Raw genomic sequence first — 24,908 nt, 5'->3', positions numbered from 1 at the left:
CAAACAGGAGACATTCAGCATCCACAGCAAATTTGCGTCCTCTGTGGTTGCAAGCATGAACTTGTGTTTATTCCTAGAACTAGGAGGGAGCTGCAGTGTGACAATGTTTTGGAGGTTAATGGCAGCTGGAGCAGAGTTAATTTTGAAGGGATAACATGCCTTTGGCAGAGAAGTATCGAGACAGTAGTTGACCAGTGGCCTTGTGTATACCCTGAGGGACTGTGATGACAGTCTGTGGGAGGAACAATTAATGTGCAGCCAAGGTCCCTATTAGAGAGGTGAAGAAATAAATGGAACCATTTTCCTAAACAGGAGTGTAGCCATTAGTCAGACCTGTATTCTTCTATTCTAGGAGGTCTTCTGGCACAATGGTCAGCATTCTCCCTCTGAGCCAGACACCCTGGGTCCAACTGCTCCCACTCCCAGCACTGCCAAGATCTTGACAGCCAACAATGTGTTTGTAAGGTAGCCAAACAGGTTGAGCATCATTACCGGCAAAACTTTCTTTAACAGCAAATCAGAAGGAATGGGAGAGGTTTCTGGTTAGCCATCCATAATGCAAAGAATTTTGGAATCTCAAGCATCATTGTCTGTAGCTTCAAATGCATGTAAAAGGTGCAAAAAAACCACTGGAACACAGACTTCCTGAATGATCGATAACAGACTACCAAGCTAGGTGTCACATCAGACAGCAACCTATCCTGCCTGATGTTTCTTTTCGACCAGGTTTGTGGACTCGTGCCAATTTCCATCAACTTTGTGTCTTTCTCTGGTTTTTTACCCAAGTAGCCATTGATAATTCCCTCAGCCTTCATCTCTCACAGCCTGTCTTGTCAGTGAATTCCTGATGGTCTGCCCTTGAGACCCATTAATTTCCAAGCGTGTTAGTGAAAGGCAGTGTTTTATCTCTCAGCCTTACAATATTTGCTGCATTGCTTTTGTCACAGTTGAGAGACCATAATACAGCTCTACATCTTGGAATTTATATAAATGTTCACTTTACTCACTGAACAGAGAAACTGGAGTAAATTATTCACCTTCTCAGGTGCTACCTCCAGCAATGAAGATGATTTATTTCCACTACAATATAATTGGTTCTAAAATTGTCCAGATTGTTCTCGTGGAAACTGAGGTTGCAAAAACCAATTCGGAGAATAGAGTTATGAAAAATAATTGCTGAAATTAGTCATCTTTAATGTTTGGGTAAAGTGATATCTGCTTTCTATTGACTTGTCTTTAGTTGTTATCAAGGATTATTTTTTTCTGATCCTAGCCCTGCAACGGACTGAAACACATTGTAAAATATTGTTCAAACATATATGAGCATGCTTTGGTGAAATTTCTTTGTGGGCTATGCTATGACAGCTATTAGATATTATTTGAAACAACACTGCTTATTACACACAACATAATTGCAGCCACATGATGCGAGTATGTATTAATGTTTGTGGAGTGATGTGTAAGTCAAGGGATTTGTATGTGAATGTATGAGCCTGTGGGGTCATGTGTGCATTGGTACATACATGCATGCACTTAAGTATGGATGAATGTGTCTACCAATTTGTACATACAGGCCAGTTCACATACATGTGAATATATGTGTGCGTAAATCAATGTCTTCATGCACATATATCTGTGGATTTGTGTGTACATTTGTGTACATATATGTTTTTGTATACAAGTATTTGCGTGAATGAATAATATGAGTCTGTACAAGTTTGTGTATGTACATCTGTGGACATCCATATATCCATGTAGATACATGCATGCATACTGACATGTGCATGTCCATGTGTGTGCAGGTCTATATGTAAATTTACATGTAATTGCACTTCATGGATGTGTTTATACATGTGTGTACAGGCACGTATGTGTATATGCTCATTCTTGTGTATGTGTATATATGAAAGTGTGTAGTATTTATGTATGTTTATGTGTGTGTGTGTGTGTGTGTGTGTGTGTGTGTGTGTGTGTGTGTGTGTATGCAAGCGCACATCCCGGAGTCTCTGTGACCTGGCCAAAGGAGGCTTCAGCTTTATCTTAAGGACTAAACTCTTAATTTCTCCTCCATGCATGCTTTTACTGGCATTAAATTCCATCTCAGCCCCAGCTCTGGAAAACAAATTGTTCATACTCCAGTGTAATTATTTGAAATGTTTGCACAATGAATCAAGCTGACAGGATTGCAGAGAATTTTGTGTTTTTGTTTTCTAATAACTTTGAAAATCACTCCATGTGGATGTTTTTGGGTCATAAGAGCAATATTGTTTAGCTCCACAGGTTATGATGAAGCTCAATACAATGTTGTATTCTGAAAAACAGCTTGAATTGAAGGCAAATGTTATTGGCATGACTTAATTCTACGATAAGATCAAAATTGTTAGTGCCAAGGATACCCCTATGCTACTAAAATTGTATTTTGTTCTTTTAGGCATGTTCATCTCAGAACACATGTTTCAAATTACAAGTTGCACACTGCATTTTTTTATGGGAAATAAAATGAGCATAATGGTACTGGTTTGATCAATGGAACCATCTTCCTAATTCCAAGCAAATAATAAAGTATGGAAAATTTTCCTATCAGGAAGAATGGGAATACTTGGTAATTCCATCTTGGAAAATAACAGGGGCAAAGTTCCCTTTAATGTAAATTTGCAAACCCCCAACCCCGCCCCCCCCCACCATGCCAAAGTGTGCAATGTTGCCTCATCAACTTTTTTGTGAAAATATGCATGTGGTAATTGACACTTCCCCAAGGGGGTGTTATTGTACAAGGCCATTCGGGAGTTGCACATCACTGAACCTATGTTTGAAGCGGTTTTGGTCAACAGATCATGTAGCTAGCTTGGCCAACTAGCAAGGTCAGTGGTACACTGTAGTGTGTTCAGGGATATGGTGCTATTAGTTCTGCAAAAGGTGCAATTTGCCCCCAGAAAATAAAAACCGAACCTGGAGCAGCAGACAAAACTCTCCCAAAACTCTCTCCATAATGAAGTTAGTTATGTTAAATTCATCGTAGATTTGTTTTCAAAATCATTTTTCTTCTCCCTAAGGCAGTTTTGCCATTTTGGATGCAAGTTCAAAGGAAGCATGGTTCTATGAGTACAAGATAACAATAAATTCAGTACGTGTTTAAGATTGATTCAGTGAGCACAACAAATTGCATACACACATACTTCAGTTTAATAGCTTACTATAAGAAGTCAGATGCGTCAGGTCTGGAATCAATTACACAGCGACCTTTTTCAGCTTGAGGTTTTATTTTAATTGTGGATCACCCACTGTTTAACAAACCGTCAATCGTTATCACTCTGAACTTGGCACTGGGGAAATCTTGTTGTTACATGTTTATGAAACCAACGGTTTGAAAGAAGCACATTAACTTAATGTAATGTGGAGTTTAGCACAGCAGAATATTCTGGATGCTCCAGCCAGAGGGAAAAACCTCTCTGCTCTGGCAAGCTCTCCAAGAATTTTTATACGGTGCAACGAGAGCGTCTTTCATTCTGAAACACCCACGAGGAATTATGTCCATTGCTTTCGATCTCTACTCAAGGGGCAACACTCACATCCCAACAATCAGTCAAGCAAATCTATGCAGCGTTCTGCCTGTGGAATCCGGTATATGCTGGTCTTTGACCTAGAGGGAAGCAGCATTTATCTGTGTCAATCCAACAGCATCTGGTCAGGCTTGGATACCAAAAGCAAGTATCCTTCCTTAGGTAAGAAGACAAGAACTGCACACAGTAAACCAAGGGAGATTTCACCAAATCCCTGTGGCAACATTTCCTTCTTATTGTACTCCAAACACACTTGCAATAAAGACTAATTATTAACATATGCTGCTGATTGGTTATTGTACCTCTCTGTTCCAGAGGAAGTGGTGAACGTGGGTATAGCTGTAATGTTCAAAAGACATTTCGATAAGTACATGAATAGATAAGGTTTGGAAGGAAATAGGCCAGGAGCAGGCAGGTTTCACTAGTTTAGTTTGGGATTACTGCCAGCATGGACTATTTGGACCAAAGTGTCTGGTTTCTATGTTGTGTGACTCTCTGACTGTATGTGCAGGTTGTACCTAATTCTAACATTCCCATTGTGTGTTCCTTTTCACTAGCTTGTCCATCTGGGACATATAAGATGGAAGCAAAGCCTGGTGGAATCAGCACCTGCCTGCCATGCCCAAATGAGAACTATACATCCCTACCAGGGAGCACCTCAATTAAGGACTGTGTTTGTAAGGAGGGATTCAAGCTTGTAGGACACACATGTCAAGGTGAGTCACAAGGAAGGTGAAGAGAGAAAACTCTTTGGGATAACTGCAACCACATTTCCTTGATATCTAGATACAAGGGGGCTGCCAGCTCTGTCCTGGAGTCAATAGAAATGGAAAATTCAATTCTCAGTGTCACTGCAGTGGGTAACACCCAACAGAAAAGTGGTATTCGATTCTAGCAGATGTTATCTTGTACAGGTAAATAGTCAGGTAGTTCTTCATTGTGCTGCTTGATGTAAAATTGGGCATACGGATCATAAGTTGGCCAATGCTGAAATTGTCCCTGTATAATTTCATTGGTTTCATGAAATAATCTCCAGATGAAGAGGCAACACAATCCAGATTACCAGTTTTACGATGGGCATAATTCCAGATACATTACACATTTGCGACTGTTTAAGGGGGTGATGAGTGAATGATTGTTCACTGGAGGTGAATGGGGCGATGTGTTGTATTATTCTTTCTTTCTGTGCACAAATAGTGGTCCAATGCCCCAAGCTACAGCCGCCTGAGAACGGATACTTCATCCAGAATTCATGCAATAACTATTACAATTCCGCCTGTGGAATCCGGTGTAAACTGGGCTTTGACCTAGTGGGAACCAGCATTCGTCTGTGCCAGTCCAACAGCCTCTGGTCAGGCTTGGATGCCAACTGCAAAGGTATTGATTAAAATCCAAGCCTTCTGATTGTGAATTATATTGTCTTTTTTTGTTGTTTATTTTTTTCTGCTTGATGGAGAGTATCACATTGTTGAGTTTGCTGTTCCTTTTATTGTTGAGTGAGAGTGATTATGTGACCAATAGGATATCTCCACAATGACCATGCATCTGTGAAGGAAACCTGAAAACTTTCAAGCTGTAGAACCACAAACCATGGATTAGGTGGTTCCTGGCCCAGGTCCTGGACAGTTGGAGATGGGGAAGTACTGCAACAGATACACATCAGAGTGGGGTTCCTCAGAACTCCTGAAGTGCTTTTCACACTGACTACACAGGGATTATTGAGGAATTTTGCAACATCCAACTGACAATTTCTCTTCGCCCAGGTCCTCCCATAAAGTACTCAACTCTGTAACAGAGCAGGAGACTTCAAAGGGATCCAACTTACTTATCTGAATAATCCTGGGAAATGTTAGAGGGATTTAAACCCGCATTGATTCCAGGATACGTATACTGCTGACATCCCCATCCCCCAAGAACCATTCATTCTGAACTTTCTACAGTAGGCACCCAACACTCTTTCCTGATATCCCTCCCCACCCCGATTTCTAAATTCACCCAACCCAGGCTCCCGACTATTCCTCACCACCCTCACTCCAGGCCCCTTTCTCCACCTGGGCGCTAGGCCATATTTTCAACCCTGATACCCGATTTCCCCCACCCAACACTGCCAAAATGGGCACCCAAGACCCTTCCCATGTGGACACCTCAAACGTATTAATCCTAGCTTTTCCCAACTTCCCCACAAATCTACACCCCGCCTCTTACCCGTTTGGCAGCCAGCTCCATTACTTACCCTATACTCCCCTCACCCACTTGTCACCCCCATCCCCTCATTCACCTGCTACCTTACTCCCTTCCCCACCTGACTCCCCATTCACTCAGTCAGCTTCCATTTCTCCCCCTGGCCATTCTGTCATGCTGCCCTGTCCCAAATCTGCCACCCCACCTCCTTATCCACCGGTCACCCTTCTTCACACTCTCCTACACCTTAAGTACCTTCTTGCTGTAGCTTTTCAAAGTGGCTTTTGAATTTTAAAACGATGGCAGCTATTGCTATAGAACGGGGTCTGGCTCCTGAGAAGATTCACTCCAGTACAGCCAATGAGCATTGGTAGTATGTGACTGTTTCAATAGAATCTGCATAGCAAGTCAGATCTGAGAAATCATCCGAAGGTAAGTTGACAGTTTTATGTCAGACCTAGAATATTAGAGATTCTGGTCCAGAATGAATCCTGGATAGTTATCCAGACAAGTTCTGTGGAACTGTCCCAAACCTCTGACTATAGCTTAGAGTCAGAGACATTTGTACGGTTTCCTGGGAAGCTGGAGAATTGCCCTTTCAAAGTTTAATCTTCCTGGGTAATTCCTTCATAAGTCCATGTGTCCGGAATTGTATAGGACCCAGCATATTTTCGGCAGTACGTCCAACTCCAAAGATCCAGAGAATAGAAAATTTGGCAAGAGTCTTTCAGAGAGCTATTGAAAATAGTCCCACCTGTGTTGTCTCCCTTTGAGATGCAGGGGGTTCCTTTTGGAATGTCACCGTTGAATTTGCTTCCACATTTAGACAATCCAACTCGCATCTCACTCTGCAAATACGTTTCTTCTCTGATTGTTTTCAAGCTGTCTCCTGGTCATTGATCCCCTGCCTACAGACTCTTTCAACCCTTTCAGATTGCATTAAGAGTCCCACAGTTCCCTGAACCAACACATAAATATCTGTTCCTTACATCTTTTGTTGCTCAGACCTCACCATCAATGTGCAATGTGCCAAGCCTCCAACAACAGCATTTTCCAAAAACATGACCTCTACCATCTCAGAGGACACCTGGAACTCTGTTCTTCACAGTACCGTGGGGTGTACAGACCATTAACACCCCCAAACTGACAACAGCTCACTGCCACCTTATCAAAGGCAATTGGGCAATAAAGACTGATCTTAGTCACATGCCACTTTCTTAAAAAATCCCCGTCCACCCAAACTGCACTGTCAGATTTCTGGGCCATTATCTCCAAAATAACCATTAGTGAATAAAGAAAATAATACCATTCATGCTTTGGACCAATCTTGTTTTAATTGACATTAAAAAGGTGAATTGTTTGGTTGACATATTTTTAATTGTAATTTGTAAGTGAAAATCATCATTAATTTTAGACTGTCACGATGAGGGGAGTCCTTAAGGTTCAGCAATAACCTCCCAGAGATTGCTTTCCACTGTTTATTACTAACTACGATGTTCTGCTTTCTGAATTTGAGATGGGTTATGGAAATAGTTCAAAAGAAGGAATGTGATCTTCTAAGATGCTTTCACATTATGGTGATGCCAACAGCCTCCAATATCCATGCCAATGGTGATGCAAATGGTCCAATCTATTTGTTCTTCTGACAGTGGGTGTGCATCTAGAGTCTTTCTATTTGCTTTGACATATTGTCTTCATTGGGTCCGGTCAGCTGACTTTCAAAGACTGATATTTTAACCCAACCAGAAAAGTTACTGCGACAAATATGGGAAGTGCTGGAGAAACTCAGCAGGTGTGGCAGCATCCATGGAGAGAGAAACAGAGTTAATGTTTTGAGTTAGTATGACTCTCCACACATAGATGGCAAGAAGCATTGAGCAGACAGTGGTACACTCCCTGGTCGAGAGCAGCAGATCATTCATCCTCTTGAGGCACTGGAGCCAGGTTCTTTTGAGCTTCCCATGGGCACTGATCTCTGTGGTCACCTTTGACCAAGCCACTTTCGTCAGCCAGGATTGGCTTCTGTTGCCCTCCACAGGACAAAGAGCTTCTGGTTCCTCTTGGCGAGTCTTCAGGGTAACCTCTGGGGAGCCAACACTCGTGTGATGTAGCCTGTGGCCTCAGACCTCACCAGGGGTGGGTCGTGGTGACAAGCCCCAAGTTAGAGTAGTACTCTTGGGTTGCAAAGAGTGATGTGCTGCCTAGGAGCCTTTGAAATGTGTAGCCTGAAGGGTCAATACTTCTTGCCCATAATATTGGGGATTTTTATCCATGTAATTTGTGCGTAATGAGCTGATTAGACTGTAATTATGTCGGAAAGATGCTCCATTCCGAGTGGAGGTCCCTTCCTCCAACCTTTAGATCCACCTTCACACTTAGTCTCAAAGAAAGGAAAATTCAATCGTTTGAGTTTTAAGGAGCCTGCAATTTGTTTTCTGACTATTCCTCCTATTCTGTGTAGTTCGCGCCTGCCCCAGGTTACGGAAGCCTCAGCATGGATCTCTAAACTGCTCTGCTGACGGCACCTCCTACAAGACTGTTTGCCATGTGACCTGCAACAAAGGCTATGTGTTGGAGGGAAGATCAAAACTCACTTGCCTGGTGAACATGCTGTGGGATAGGAAGGTGCCAAAATGCGTTGGTAAGTCCGGGGAATGGCTCGCAGTTTTCAGGACAGCATTCAATTCATTATCTACTGTGTAAATGTTGATCACTGTTCCTGGCCTGACCGAAGCCTAGCAGAATAAAAGGGGATCCAATTGAAATTTGTGTAATTCTAACAGGGTTGGACAGACCAGATGGCAGGAGGATGTGTCCTCTTATGGAGAGCCTAAAACAAAGAGTCACAGTCTCAAGATATGGAGTAGGCCGTACAAGGCTGGGACGCAGAAAGATTTCCTCATTTCAAAGAGCAGTGAACCTGTAGAATTCTGCCGCAGGAGGTTGTGGAGGCCAAATCACTGAATATATTTTTTAAAAATAGATCTATCTCTTAGATATTAAAGGCATCTATGGGTATGAGGAGATAGCGGGAACAGAGTGTTGAAGTACAGAATTAGCCACGAGCACGTTGAATGGCCAAGCAGGTTTGAAGGGCTGAATGGCCTCCTTCTGCTCCAGGTTTCTATGTTTTTATGATTTTGAAGGACTGAGACTGAATATTTGGTTCTCCTCAAAGTCTCTGCAACAATGTCTATACATGAGTATAAACGATGACTCGTTGGAACAGCAATAACCTATATCTTGTTAACTACAAGAAACTCTTCTAGTCAGACCAGGAATTGTTGTCCACTGCCACACCAGGCCATGTCCCTTTCTGCACTTGAACGAGATGGTGGCAACAACATTCACCATGAGCAGCAGCTCTTACAGCATTGTGACCTGGCCAGCCCATTACTAGAGCGCCGACAAGTCTCTGTCATGGGTCTTCTTGTGACTGAACCTTTCTGGCCCAAGGACCTTTGAGCACGTGGAGCACAATGCCCCAAGAGATAATGCGACTCTGAGTGCAAGCTTTGTTTTCTCTCCTTTCCCTCTCACTTGCCATTTCAAACGTTTCTGATGACTATCGTGTCAAAGATGGAGCATTTTATCCCACCTGCATAACAAGTTTTTTTAAAAATCTGCAATTCAGTACTATATTCCTGGGCATTAATGCCCAGCATTTCATATTCCATGAGTTATTTGTATTAGGAAGGATTTAACATGCTGGAGATTATTTCTCTAGAGGAAATGATTAAGTGGCGATCTAATGAAGGTCTTTGAAATTATGAAGGTTTTGAAAGGATAGATGTAAAGAAAATGGTTCCACCTCTGCAGGAGACCAGAATGCTGGTGTCATCAACATGAGTGTCACTAAAAAATCCAATAAGGAATCCAGGACCAACTTTCTTACCCAATTTAATAGATTCCAGGAAGGAGCAGGAGACTGTAGCAATAAATAGCAGAGGCTTTATTATAGAGATGCTTATTCTACAGGCAACAAGGTTAACACAGAAACATAGGAAATATGTGCAGGAGTAGGCCATTCGGCCCATTGAACTGACACAACTATTCATTATGATCATGCTGATCATGCAATTTCAGTATCCCGCTCCTGCTTTCTCACCATACCCCTTACTCTTAAAAGCTGCCACGCTATTCTCAAGTATTCTAACCACCTTCTGGGATGGGTATTTCTATAAGTACAGTGTATTATCGCTGTAAAAGTCCATTCATTTGACGTAATGTTGACCTCCATCGGCCATTTTTGGATGGGAAAAGGCTTATTCTAACCTTCCTGCCTGTAAAATAAATATCTCCTTAATCAAACACCTGCTGTTGCACAAGCCTGATGCGAAAACTATTGGCTTCTCTTCGGCGCTGGGCGATATGTGAGAAATGGCAACTCCCATTCTATACTAGCATCGCAAGCTAGTTGCAGTAGTAACTTTGGGTCAAAATGGGTCAGGTCATTGACGTAAATTAATCCACTTTGGGTTGTGTAAAGACTCGTTCACAGTCATCTTCCCATTTCCAATTCTTGTTTTGGCATAATACGTTGTGTAACAGCTTAACAACAGCTTAGCAAGCCCAAAAATGATTGTAATTAGAAACAGAAAATAGGAGCAGGAATAGCCCATTTTTCCCTTCGAGCCTGCAAAACCATTCAATGCGATCATGGCTGATCATGCAGTTTCAGTATCCCGTTTCCGCCCTCTCCCCATTCCCCTTGATTCCTTTAGCCGCAAGGGCCATGCCCAGCTCCCTCTTGAATATATCTATCGAACTGCCCCAACAGCTTCCTGTGGTAGAGATTTCCACAGGTTAACCACTCTGAATGAAGAAATTCTCCCTCATCTCAGTCCCGAAAAGCTTATTCTTTATTCTTAGACTGAGATGCCTAGTCTGGACTTGGCCAACATAGGTAACATTTTTTCTGCTCTTAGCCTGTCCAGTCCCATCAGGATTTTATTTGTTTCTTGCCATTACCTTCTCAAGGGCAATTAGGAATGGGAAATCAATGCTGCCCAGCCAGTGACACTCACATCTCTCAAGTGAATAATTGTCACAACATACCTGGGAATGGACCACAACATATGGGTATACCATTCAGGACATTTGTCCCAACTGGGGAGGGATCATATCACATTGTGGCCCCACTACCTACATTAAAATGGTCCAGCAGAACCTGTGGAGTGTATTATCAAATCAATATGATTAAGTGTTGAGTAACAAAACAAGATGTTTTTCATTGCTTCAGAAAATGGGAACTGCAGATGCTGGAGAATCCGAGATAACAAAATGTGAGGCTGGATGAACACAGCAGGCCAAGCAGCATCTCAGGAGCACAAAAGCTGACGTTTCGGGCCTAGACCCTTCATCAGAGAGGGGGCATGGGGAGAGGGAACTGAAATAAATAGGGAGAGAGGGGGAGGCGGACTGAAGATGGATAGAGGAGAAGATAGGTGCAGAGGAGGCAAAGGCGGCATTTCGTGCAGCACTAATGGAGAAAGTATTAATGTTCCCAGCGTGCATTATACTTGAAAGGTAAATTTGAACAAACTCGTCCAGCGCACCTATTATCTGACTATTCCGAGACATTCTTCAAAGACAGAGGAGAATAAAAGAATTACACATTCAGTGAGCCACATATTGATTGAGCAGGTAAAATGACCAATACTGTGTGCTAGGCAGTTAAAAAGTACAAATACTTTCTGGAGAGGTTTGAAATGAAAAGAAGTTCTCTCTGTCTGTCTCTCTATCTCAATGAAGTATTAATGAATCCTGATAGTTTCAAATATCAGGGCTTCTATCAGTTTCCAAGCTAAATTTGAAATCTTCCATCGCCGGGCAATTGAAAACAATTAGATTCCATCCACAGGCAATCAAGAAAATGTGAGAAATGGATCCATTCTGTCTTCTGCACTTGAACCCTGGACTTATAAGAGTGTGATCCCTATTTTTTTCCCATCCACGATACCTTTGCACCTCTGTCTTCTTGTCCTGTGTACGAATACACGTGCATTTGTATTGAAGAGGACATAGCTTGATCCTGCAACTTTGTTGATGGTTAGTTTTGGCACTTAGTGTAAGAATACCTGCTGCCTACAATAAACCTGTTATTTTTGAGTTTATAGAAGAAATCTGTTCACGGTAATACGAAGAGGCTCAGAGATAGTAAAAGCTACTGATGCTGGAGTCTCCTCCAGCTCCACACTATATTAATAAGAAGAGGTTAACTGACCATGTTGGTCTGGAGGGACCATGTTGGTGCTTGGATAAGACATTTACACTTTTCATATAGGCTCATGGAATCTTGATTACTAGTTTACTTCTCCCATCAGACTTCCCTTGAAATAACCTTGGATTTATTTAAATGCTGACTCAGTCCCAAAGGCTACAATTCTTTGGAAATAAACAGAGGAGAGTAACGTTGGAATGAAGTGGATAGTGATGCCACACTGAGAGCATGGCCCAGTATGTTTTTGCCTCTAACAGTTTAAGTCACAAAAGTTCACCATCTTAACCCTCCCGGAATAAATTTCTTTTGAATAAGGATGTAGTTATGAGCCAGAAGTGCCTGATGACATCAAACTGCTGGTCACTGCAAACACTGCTTCTTGATTTACATTTACAGTAAACATGGTGCCACCTGCTGGCGTTCTCGGCAATTGCAGCAGAAATTTTAATGCATATTTGGAGACAGCAAGAGTTCTTGTGTTGCTTAGCCTAAACACGGGTAGAATGTGATATATTAGGCTGAATTTTCCCAGGCCACACAATTATGAGTCAGTAGGAAGATATGGCAAGTTCGGAAAAGTTGAGATTCTCAACACTGAGAGAAAAATGTCCTATTCTGCCATCAGGTTTTGAACGGCGATCTGAGAATCTCGCCAGCGAGCAGTGAGAGGGCTAGCTGTGAGCATCTGCATGTTGTCAGTAGTATCTGATCTCACTTCATTGATATGTTGATACCTACTCCCCCATGCAGCACTGAGTAACTAGGTGGTGCCAACTGCCAACATGAAAGCCAGAACAGGTACCTCCAAACGGCCGTGCGGGTCTCCAAAGTCCATACTCAGCAACAATCTCTTGAATCAGAAATCAATGCTGAAATCAGCGTGCCCACATTAATTGCTGTGCATGGATCTTTGGGGCAGCTGTGCAGGCACACAGCTTAGAAGGAATGTTGCCTCCAGCTCACTGAGAATAGAGCTCACCACTTCAATCCAGCACCTTTCATTATAACCCTGCTGCCAGGATACATTGTGTGTAAGGGCAGGCACCAACTCATGGATTGGACCAGGGTGCACGTCAGGACTTCTCACTTGCCACTCTCTATGTGTCTACTGTGATACCCATAGAATTTCTACCTTACCTCACTTTGACTTTTTGCCGTTTGTCCCCTTAGACAGTGCCTACATGCTCACACTGCTTCCATCTTGCCTTGTTGTTTAGCACAAACACACAGAGGTGAGTCAATTAGACATGTTTTTCTGCAATGTTCAGTCTAGGAGGTGGACATATTGCTGTTCATCACCATGATACATCAATCTGACACCTACACCAAGGCCCAGTAGCACAAATGGCCAACCCACTGCATTTGCACCAACCAAATGGCCATGTTTTCAAACCCTGTATGGAGTAGTCCTTCAGACTCACCAGCCTTCAGTCAGGGGGTTACAGCATGTTTGGGGCCAGTTAGCTCAGTTGGCTGGATGGCTGATTTTCAATGCAGAGTGACTCCAATAGCATGAGTTCAATTCCTTCACCCGTTGAAGTCGGTATCATAGGTCCACATTCTCAACCTAGCCTGGGTGTGGTGACCCTCAGGTTAAACTTGCTACCAGTTCTCTCTCTCTGTCTGTCTCTCTAAAGTGAGAGCAATCTGTGGTCCTCTGGGGCTATTGTGACCCGACCTTCAATTTACCAGCACATTAGGTCAAGGGCATCAGTAGAGGTGCTTGGAGATGATCACTCAGCCACTTGAGGCATCCAGGATCTGGGGTGTGGGGGGGTGCTTTTTATCTCTACAGCCCAGGGTGTTGGCCATGGGCAAACGTGAAAATCCAGTTCAACCAATCCACGGCTTCACCATACATCAGCCAGAGGCGTGATCTGTCATCAGTTGATGATATCTCTCCAAGACTGTTGGTGGAGGTGGGGTACAGTCAGTCCACAGGATCTCCATAGTCTTCCAGCGCCAGTGACATGAGGTGTTTCTTCCTCCACCAGTTGTGGAGATGTGGTAGTGATGTGCTCACCAAACTGGGCTCCCAACTGTGCTCCAGCTAACGTACCCAAAGAGCTGACAGCATCTGAGCAGGTGGAGGATGGAGGAGACTGTCATGCCAATGTTTCCCCTGAGGAACGTGTGTCGTCTTGCTCAGAGGACAAGAGGTGTCTTCAGTGACCAGTCTGTTTGTGGCACAGACTGTGCACATGCTGTGCAGGAGAGGGAGCAAAATCAGGTTGGAGGTTTGCATGTGTGAAGAGTACATTCACGGTGGCGATATTAGGAGAGCAGGACACCAACAGACAACGATTCCTACGTAGTTAGCAGAACGTGGAAATTTTGGCAACACCACAAGCGGTCACAGTCCTCGCCCACAAAGGCAAGTTCTCTCCTTTGTAACAATGAGGAGACATGTGTCAGGCACCCCACCATCCATTTTGGCTCTCTCCACTCTATTGTAGGATGCTTTCTCCAGGAGTAAGACAATGGGAGGGATTGAATGACTGGCCCAGTTTTACTGGTAGTTAAGGTAGGCTAAAAGAGTACTGAGTGAGTGAGTGGGAAATACAGAGGGCACTGCAGGGAATCCATGGAGGCTTTTACAATAGGGAGTACCTCCATCACTCCCAAGGGCACGATAATGTAAGAGGAGCAGCATTGATACTGAGGTAGGTAGCATAGAATTACATGAGATAACTGGCTCGAAATCACATAGAGCAACCAACCACCCGTGAAACTCCTTGAAATTGACTCTGAGCCAATTTCTGGTCACATTCAGGTGCTATAATTATTAACATTGCAGCCATTCCAAAGTGTTTGTACAACCCTAACCCATTAATGCAGAGAACTCCTAAGACAATGTACGAGAATTGGTAAACTTGCAGAATGAGCATAAAATTAGCAAATGAGCTTGAAATATTGATAAACGCCAGATAATACATTTCGATAGAATGGAAAAAGTGGACCACATTCTGCCTGGAAGATATTTATCCAAGTGGTGTTGGAGAGCAGAAGTATCTGGGAGTAGACATAAATACAGCAAAGAATGACAGGATTACAGCAGTAGACCATTTAGCCCATCGTATCTGCGTCATCTCTCCAAATGAGCATCATAACTTATTACGATTCTCCTGCCTTTTCCCCAAAACCTTGCACAATGTTCTAGTCACATAATCATCTAATGGCCTCATGAATGCATCGATTGAACCTGTCTCCAACGCACTTACAGAGTGCATTTTGAACCCAAAACACTCAGTGTGTGAAAAATCTCTCGCACGATCAATTTATAACATTAATATGTCCATTAAAATAATTGAAGACCAGTATTCTATTATTAAAGTGATAATCAAGTGCAGCCACCTTAAGCTGGTGTAAAATCTTGCCTGGATCACACTTTGAATGCTGTGTACAGTTCTGATTTACATATCATGAGGGATGTGGATCGGGTGAATAGCCGAGCTTTTCTTTCCAGTGGTAGGAGAGTCTAAATCTAGAGGCCATAAGCTTTAGGTGTGAGAAGAAAGATTTAAAAGGAGCCTAAGGGGCAACATTTTCATGCAGAGGGTGGTGCAGGTATGGAATGAGCTGCCAGAGGAAGTGGTGGAGGCTGGTACAGTTACAACATTTAAAGGACATCTGGATGGGTACATGAATAGGAAGGGTTTGGAGGGAGATAGGCCAAATGCTGGCAAATGGGACTAGATTAATTTAGGATATTTGGTCGGCATGGATGAGTTGGACTGAAGGGTCTGTTTCCACTCTGTACATCTCTATGACTCATCTCTATGAAAAAGCTAGAGGCATATTAACGTTGGAAAAGGATGATACCAGAACGAAGAGATTATATTTACAAGGAAATATTAAACTGGCTGGAGATCTTTTTTCTGAGAAAAGAGAAGACTGAAGGCCAAGTTGATTGAAGTCCTTAAGACTCTGAAAGGGTGTGATAGGGTAGACACATTGAAGACATGATCAATAACACAATCATTATCAACTGTGCTGCCTTTTCCTCTCTGTGTTCTCCCTATCCTGCAATACAATACAAAAATGTTAGATTTCCTGCAGCAACGTTTGAATATTTCAAAACCAGTAATGCAGAAAGCATATTTATCATTTTAGTCAACATCCAAATCAAAGGTTTTATCTGGAAAACTAACACCTGAGACAAATGCTGAAATTCAGTCATGCATATGCAACCTGCATGGTTCCTGAATAAATGTTTTCACTCAACTTACATCTATTTTGTTGAATTTATTATTACTGTTATCTATGAAAGTTTTTTTTTGCATTTCAACAGAAATCCGTTGCCCAGCCATCCAAAAGCCGAATGGAGTGCTGGTTTCCCCCAGTGTTTGCAGGAAAGCTGCAATGAAACCGGCAAGCGTGTGCAAATTGAGCTGTCGTCACGGTTACAGGCTGTCTGGAGTCATGGAAGAAGTACACTGTATGAGCAATGGCAAATGGAGTCAGGTGCTACACAAAGCCTTTTGCCGAGGTACTGTTGAAATAACCCTTGAGTTTATAGCCTTCTGAAACATCCATGTTTGTGACCAAATATAAGAACTTAAGAAATAAAAGTACACCGCACTTGGCCCCTTGAGCCTGCTCTACCGTTTAATAAGTTCTTTGCTGATCTTTGACATCAAATCTACTTACCTGCCCAGTCCCTGTATTCCTTGACTTGCTTCGTGTGCAAAACTTATCATGAAAAATGTAAGAACAGAAGAAGTTTGCATTGGCTCTGTACAAAAACAAAGTTGCTGGAAAAGCTCAGCAAGTCTGGCAGCACCTGTAGAGGAGAAAACAGAGTTAACCTTTCGGATCTGGTGACCCTTCCTCAGAACTGATGGCGGCTGGGAAAACATCAGTTTAAATGCAGAAAATAGGGAGGCGGGTGGGGTAGGGAGTAAATGATAGGATAGAGCCCAAAGAGAGAGAGACAGTTGGACAGACAAAGGAGTTGCTAACGATCAGGCTGGGTGGGTGAGAAGTTGTTAATGGGGACTGTTAGTGACTAACAAAAGGGAGTGTGTAATGGCAGGCTGTGGTAACAAGGCCTGGTGTTTGGGTGGGGGGTTGGGACGTGATTGGAGTTTAGGCCCTAAAATTATTGAACTCAATTTTAAGTCCGGAGGGTTATAGGGTCCCCAAGCGGAAAATGAGATGTTGTTCCTCCAGCTTGCGCTCGGCTTCACTGGAATGCTGTAGCAAGCCGGAGACAGAGATGTTGGCCAGGGAGCAAGGTGGTGCATTGAAGTGACAGGCAACAGGTGGTTCAGGGTCTTTTTTGTGAGCAGAACGTAGATGTTCTGCGAAGCACTCGCCAAGTCTACGCTTCATTTCCCCAGTGTAGAGGAGACCACATTGTGAGCAGCAAATGCAGTAGACTAGATTCTGGGAAGTGCAGGTGAAGTGTTGCTTCACCTGGAAGGTATGTTTGGGCTCTTGGATTCTGGGAAGGGACGAAGTAAATGGGCAGGTGTTGCACTTTCGCCGGTGTGGGGAGGTGTTGGGGTGAAGGATGTGTGGACCAGGGTGTCCCGAAAGGAACAGTCCCGGCAGAAGGCGGACAAGGGAGGGGAGGGGAATATGTGTCCGGTCGCGGCATCTTGCTGGAGGTGGCAGAAATGATGTCTGATGATCTTCTGGATGTGGATGCTGGTAGGGTGGTAGGTGAGGACAAGGGGGAGCCTATTGCTGCTGCAGGAGGGAAGAGAAGGAGTGAGGGCAGAAGTGCGGGAGATGGGTTGGACCCGATTGATGGCCCTGTTGACAACGGAGCTGGGGAAACCTCGGTTGAGGAAGAATGTGGACATTTCGGAGGCTGCCTTTTCAAAGTTGATCTCATCTGAACATATGTGACAGAGAAGGAGGAACTGAGAGAATGGGATGGAGTCTTTACAGGAAGTGGGTGCGAGGGTGTATAGTCCAGGTAGCTGTGGGAGTCAGTGGGTTTGTAATGGATGTAAGTGACCAGTCTATCCCTGAAATAGAAACAGAAATGTCAAGGAAGTGAAGGGAGGAGCCAGAGATAGACCAGGTGAAAGTGAGGGCAGGGTGGAAATTGGAGGCGAAATTGATGATGTTTTCAAATTCTTGATGAGAGAGGGAAGCAGCACCAATGATATCATCGATGCATCGGGAAAGAGTTGAGTGGAGGCCGGAATAGGATTGGAACAAGGAAGGTTCCACATACCCCATGAAGAGACTGGCATAACCAAGGCCCATGTGGGTACTCATGGCAACCCTGCTTACCTGAACAAAATGAGAGGAGTTGAAAGAGCAGTTGTTGAGGGTGAGGACAAGCTCGGCCAAGCGGAGGAGGGTGGTGGTGGGTGCTCAAAATTTGTTAAGGTTGGTTTGCAGAGGGATAAAGCTGAGGCCTTCGCTGAGTACAGAGCGTTCAGCATTGGAGAGCGGAAGGTTAGGAGGGATGATGAATACCCGACAGGAGGTCGGGGGGCATTGGTGGAGGAGATAGAGCCAGAGGGAAGGGAAGAAGAGGTAGGTTCCAGAGGGGTGTGGGTATTTTTGAGTTGGTGCATCTTGTGGGCCCTGATGCCCGAAAGGAAAAGAAAAGGTTTCTTGTGAGCATGACGAATGAGCCGGAGGATGAAGTGGAACTGCAGAGTGGTGCAGCCCTGAGCCAGCACGCTGCGATGCTGATGGAGAGAAAGGTTGAGAGTGTGCATGTGGTGCCGCATGGCGCTGCATTGGCTCTGCATTGATTCATTCATTTGGACCCTTCCATTGCTGTGATTTAAAATCCCACCTTCTGTCTTAAAAACATTTAACAGGTTGCAGAGTCTTTGGGATTTTCTAGAGCCATGAGAGGCTATATAGTTGCAAATCTTTCTTTTCTTAGTCCCTTGATATCAATCAGGTTGCTTGGATTGTCAGAGTTAACTGTAATTGGTAAAGGTGCGTCTTAATGGAGGAGAGAAAGCTGGAGAGATTTAGGGAATGAATTCCAGAGTTCAGGGCCTAAACAGCCAACAGCACAGCCATCAATGATTTTATCACAAGGCACTCAAACCTAATTGGATTATCTGCCCAGGTCCAGCATCTACATAATTAATAACCCTATTGTCAATCCCTGATTCTAACCAGCCAGAGTGATATCTGCCTTGTTTAAAAAGACCAAGCGAGCGCATTCAATTCCCAAGCACTCAGTATATCTGAACAATAACAAAGCAAAAACAAAAGCTAGTTTCAACCAATCTTCACAATTAATCCCACATTATTTGGCTTTAAATAAAGGATCAAGCCTGGTTTGTGTTTTTCTTGTTGGCTTAATGGGTTGCACTCTTGCCTCTATGTTCAAGATCTACTTTAGAGACTTTAACAAAAATAGCTAGGTTGGCACTCCAGTAAAGTGATGACCGCTACTTTGGATGAGATTTGAAACCAAGGGCCTGTCTGACCTGTCTGGTAGATATAAGATATCACGTGACATTACTTTGAAGTAGTACTTACCAATTGTCCCTGAGGCCCTAGATCAATCAACTCACATCACTAAGGGTCCAGACCCGAAACGTTATCTTTCCTGCTCCTCTGATGCTGCTTGGCCTGCTGTGTTCATCCAGCTCCACACCTCGTTATCTCACTAAATAATCTTATTGTTTTTCACTCTGCTGTTGGTGGGATGGCGCTACAGTCTTTCCCACATTACAGCGTCGGCAATGAAATTAATTTGAAGGCCATGCCAGTGGAAACCCCATTATGGCCATTTCAAGGACCTTCAATTGAAATAAATGCCAACTGGGTCAATATTTGCCAGTCATTAGCGTTCCTGTGTCATTAAAAGCACAGATCCTACCTTTTCAGTCACTGAAGAACCATGCCGGCCATGACTGGGACTACAACTGACTCTGGAGCATCAACACTGAGGCCACAGAAGATAAGATGAAAGAAGATCATCATAGCTTGTCAGGCAGGGCTTCAATGTGGAGGGAAAGAGGGTCTGTCTCTAGGGTGAGGATGCGACCCTTGCTACGATGGGGGTTGGAGCCTCTTTGTGGGCCGCAAGGTCCTAGATCAGCAGAGGCCTCCCATCCAACAGGGAGCCAGCCCAAGTCTCTGCCCAATATGGTGCATGCACCCCATCCCACCACCCCCCAGCAGGATACCAGGGCACCATAATCAGAAGCTGAATTGGTCTTGAGTTAGCTAACCTAGGGCCTCAAATAGCCTCCAGTGGGAAGGCCTCTGACAATCAGAGGGCTGACACAGCAAGAGTTTTAGAATGTCACCTGCACCACCCCTCGCCACACAGCACACGCCCCAGTATGAGCAGGTGATAGAGACATTCAAAATCTAACACTCCGTCTTAAAAATACTTCTTCAGCTGTAAAGCCATTGGGATTTTCTGAGGCAGTGAGAGGCTATATAGACACAAATCTTTTTTCATTGGTCTCTTGATATCAAGCAGGTTGCTTGGATTTGTCAGAGCTTAGTGTTATTCATTTCTTTCACATATTGACGTCTATTTCAATGAAGCAAAGGGAAAGCTGCATGCAATGTAAAGGAAGTTATCATGACTGTGTCACTCATCATGCAGCCCTATGTGTCCTCAGCAAGACTCACTTACAATCTGTCCTTTAAGAGTCTGAGCACACTACTGGATCTGATGTTTCATACATTCCTATCTGGTGTAGATGTTTTTAAAGGTTCCAATATTGCCATTTGATTACCATTTGGTTTCCCATCGGATAAATGGTATTGCAATAAAAACGATTATTTTCCATGGTGTTGTTTAAATTTAATTGGTGAGCATATTGACTTTTCCCATATGGTTGAATCAATTAGACATCGAGGCTCCTCAAATCTACTGTCCGGAGGAAGTCAAGGTGGCAACTTCAGAACATCAAAAAACAGCAAATGTTACCTGGCAGCCACCAAAAACAAATGACAACTCAGCTGATGAGGTGAGTGCTGGAGTTTCTGGTTAAAGTTTGATCCAAAAACTGCATTCAATATCTGGTATCGGCTGAGTCTTAGTGGATAGAATTCGTATCACCTGAGTTAGAGCATTGATGGTTTATTTCTCACTCCGGAGACTTGAGCACAAGCTCTAAGCTGACAGTACTAGGGGAGTGCTGCACTGTCAGAGGTGTAATAGCTCACACACAATTTTAGACCAAGGCTTCGTCTGCCCCTTTTCTCAGTTGGATACAAAAGTTTTTACAGCTATTCTTTTTTGGAAGAATGGGAAGGTTGTTCTCTCATTGTTAACCCATGGTTGAATTTACAAACTTTATCACTCGCAGCAATCTCTCCTCTATATCATAAGGTGGCTTTACAAGTGACTCCTGCAGTGGTCCCACCTCATCTCTTCCCAATTGGAGAAATCACCATCACCTACACAGCAACAGACAAGAGTGGAAACAAAGCAAATTGCTCCTTTACTATAAAAGTTATCGGTGAGTGAACACTTGATTAGCAAGAGTAAACTACTGGTAAATACTTACACCTGAGATATCATCACCTTAACCAAGAATCCTCTAGTTTCTGCAATTTAGGTAACGTCCCAATTCCTAGTAATTTTCTGTTTAGGAAAGTGAGCAACAGAAGAAGAGGTAGAATTATAGTACCAAAGTGATCTTGAATGGCTACGTATCTTGAAATTATGTCTTCTTTCTCCTCCATGACCTTGCAGATAACATTATTGTCATCTGTCACAGATTTCTCAGGGCCCTGCACTAGTTTAGACATGTATATTTTTGAAGGAGAAATCAGGGCAGTTGATTAATATCTTGGTCAAAAAGCAAGGCTTTAAGAGGTATTGTAATGGGAGGAAATGAATCATAGAAATATAGAGAATTTGGGAGGCAATTCAAAAGCTTTGGGCCCAGAAAATCTAGAAGCACAGCCACCACTGATGGAGTGATTAAAATCGGGAATATGCAAGGGACAAGAAGTGGAGGTGAACATATCGGAGCTTAACAGCGATATGAAGGATTTTGGAAACAACAATGGGAAATTTAGTGGAGAGGTGTTGCTTCACCAGGAGCCAAAGGAGGTCAGCACCCACATGGGTTAAAGGTGAAAGGACTCAGTGTGAATAACGATTCAGGAAGAATACTGGATGACCTGAAGTTTGATGAAGTTATAATGTGAGAGAGCAGTTAGGATTGTGTTTGTATAGTCAGGTCTAGAGGTAGAAAACACTGATGCTTTCATGAAGAAGATGAGCTGGGACAAGGGTGGAATTGGGCAGTGCTACACTGTAGGACATAGGGCAATCTTAGTGATAGCATGGTTATGTGATCAATGGCTCATCTTGGGATCAAACACAACACTAAGATTATGAGTAGTCTAATTGTTTGGCCAGTCCAGTAATACCATAACTCCCTTCCTAATCCTGTGAATTTCAAATTCTTCTTAAAGCATACTGTTAATTTTTTTTTCTGAGCTAATCTAGCAATGGGAAGAATTGTGCACTTTTCTTGGGTTAAAGCATTTCAAATTTTGATGAATTAACCAACCTTGGACGCATTGTTTAAATTTCACTTGCAAGAATAAATACAAATACATACTGTTTACACAACAGGGACTTCAAACTCTGGTGGAAAGTATTTTCCCTGCACAGTAAACATCAAACCAAGAGTTAGAAGTTGTGGGAATTGACTGTAATGGGGAGAAATGAGACATTTCAGGGCTTGTGTGACACAAGAACATTTTTGGTTTTTTCAGACATCCTTAAGTGACAATATCTCTCAGAATTTCCTGCGGTCTCACTCTGCTGGGGGGAGCAAGGGCAGGCAAAGTTTCTATCCATCCGTATGACCCTGACCCCAACTGCTTCCTGGGATAGGCTTATAGACTTCCCCAACCTCTAGGTACATGAGGCAGACTACTATGTTTGTTTCTGTTGCTTGATTATTCCTGGAAGTGGGTCACTAACCTTAACCAAGTAATTTCAGGGGAACCACTCCACTACAGGCATAACTGGCAGGAAACTCTTCTGAAACTCTCTGTTCTCACAGTCATATATTTAAAGGATTTACAGGTTTATGGCCTCAATGTGAAAGCACTTTCCATCACCATCAAGTCATGGAGTTGGACTTGAAACGGAGGCTTGTGTCCCAGACCTCGCTCCTGAGATAAGTGCAACATGAAGAGTGGTATGGTGGCTCAGTGCTGCCTCAAGAACCAGGGTCCTCAGTTCAATTCCACCCTCAGACAACTGTCTGCGTGGAGTTTGCACATTCTCCCTGTGTCTGTGTGGGTTTCCTCTGGGTGCTCCAATTTCTTCCCACAGTTCGAAGATGTGCAGTTTAGATGGGTTGGCCATGCTAAATTGCCCATAGTCCCCAGGGGTGGGTTGGACATGGGAGGATGGGTCTGGGTGGGATGCTCTTTAGAGGGACAGTGTGGTCTTGCTGGGCCGAATGGCCTGTTCCCACACTGTAGGGATTCTTTGAATATTTTTGGGCCCAGGACATTTATGGTGCCCATAGACAGCCGCTTCAGGTCGAGAGTGAACTGCTGTTGGGCAAGTGGACCCAGATAGTAGTGGAATTGGCAGTTTAAGATGTTTAAATATCCACAAAATACTTCTAATATGCTTTTTTTATTTTATATTTTCCTTTATAATTTTATACTTCTAATATGAGATGAATTTGACCAGATAGGGGACAACGTTAGACCACCCTGTCAGGTGATGGGAAAGCATGTCTGAAATGGGAGCTTTCAGAATATTGCCTGCTATTCCATCAAAGATAAGGAGTCTTTTACCGAGTGAATTATTCTGATTTGGAATGCACTTGTCGAAAGGACAGTGGGAGCTGAGTAACAGAATAGTTCTGTCTTTGTGCTGTGTAGCCTGAATAATTCCAATGAACCATTACTTATGTTTGATTAATAACTCAGGGCAGAGTTTACTTAGGGAATGCTTTGTTTACATCCTTTTAGATACTGAGCCCCCTGTGATTGACAGGTGTCGTTCACCATCTCCCATCCTGACACATGACGAGACGTATCAGGCTACATGGGAGGAGCCACAGTTTTCAGATAATTCAGGTATTATTATCAACAACGTGGACAGCTTTCAGATTGTGAAACACATTGAATGTGTATAAATCTCTAAATGCAAGATTATTTAATTGCCAGTTGTTTAATTGTGGATTTGATATCTGTCTCTGGCTGTGATACAAGGAACACGTGACAAACCACTGGTCTTGCTCCTCTCCACCTATCTTCCCCTCTATCCATCTTCTATCCACCTCCCCCTCACTCCCTATTTATTTCAGAACCCCCTTCCCCTCCCCTATTTCTGAAGAAGGGTCTAGGCCCGAAACGTAAGCCTTCCTTCTCCTCTGATGCTGCTTGGCCATCTCTACACCTTGTTATCCCATTATCATTGTAACTGCCACTGTCCTTCCGAGGAGGGAACTTCCAGTCAGCTTGTCATGAACCCAAGCAGGCTCTGTGTTTCTTGAGCTCCACATAGGGTAGGCAATCCACTTTTCCAGTTTAACACCCAGGGAGAGGAGACAAATATCAATCCCAGAGATAGATAAATGAATCCAGCCATTGCCAATGTACTGTCTTGCCACAAGCAGTAAGACATATTGCTCTACTTCTGAAATCCCTCCATGTCCTTGTTTATAGGTGCTCCAGTGAAGATTAAGAAGACCCATTCGCTTGGAGACTTTTTCCCACGTGGAGAGACAGTTGTTCGTTACACTGCAACAGATCCTTCTGGCAATAACAGGATCTGTGATATTCGAATCATCATCAGAGGTACAAGACAATGCTTGCGCTCACCACATCAAAACACTTGCATTTTAATTTTGTAAATTTTTTATTTGCATCAGTTAACTAACCTGAAGACACCAATTTAAGGGAATTGACGAAAGAGACAAGGAAAGGAGATTGCTTTTTCCATTTTGCACAGTGAATTATTGTGATCAGGAACGCATTGCCCGAAAGGTGGTGGAAGCAGA

General features: G+C 43.4%; 1 protein-coding gene across 2 annotated transcripts in view; it reads left to right on the top strand.

The window, feature by feature from the left end:
- Nucleotides 1-24,908, top strand: part of svep1 (sushi, von Willebrand factor type A, EGF and pentraxin domain containing 1) — a 225,117-nt gene that overhangs the window by 64,117 nt on the left and 136,092 nt on the right. For both annotated transcript variants that reach the window (XM_048527619.2, XM_048527618.2), the window contains exons 4-11: nt 4,118-4,276; nt 4,758-4,937; nt 8,203-8,382; nt 16,256-16,453; nt 20,767-20,885; nt 21,251-21,380; nt 23,875-23,982; nt 24,574-24,705. In XM_048527619.2, coding sequence (XP_048383576.1) covers nt 4,118-4,276; nt 4,758-4,937; nt 8,203-8,382; nt 16,256-16,453; nt 20,767-20,885; nt 21,251-21,380; nt 23,875-23,982; nt 24,574-24,705 — 1,206 coding nt within the window. The remainder of the gene's footprint in view (nt 1-4,117; nt 4,277-4,757; nt 4,938-8,202; nt 8,383-16,255; nt 16,454-20,766; nt 20,886-21,250; nt 21,381-23,874; nt 23,983-24,573; nt 24,706-24,908) is intronic.

The sequence above is a fragment of the Stegostoma tigrinum genome, chromosome 3 (assembly GCF_030684315.1).
Source record: "Stegostoma tigrinum isolate sSteTig4 chromosome 3, sSteTig4.hap1, whole genome shotgun sequence".
Lineage (NCBI taxonomy): Eukaryota > Metazoa > Chordata > Chondrichthyes > Orectolobiformes > Stegostomatidae > Stegostoma > Stegostoma tigrinum.
Note: the sequence above shows the minus strand (reverse complement) of the source record. Positions and strands in the feature narration are given on the sequence as shown.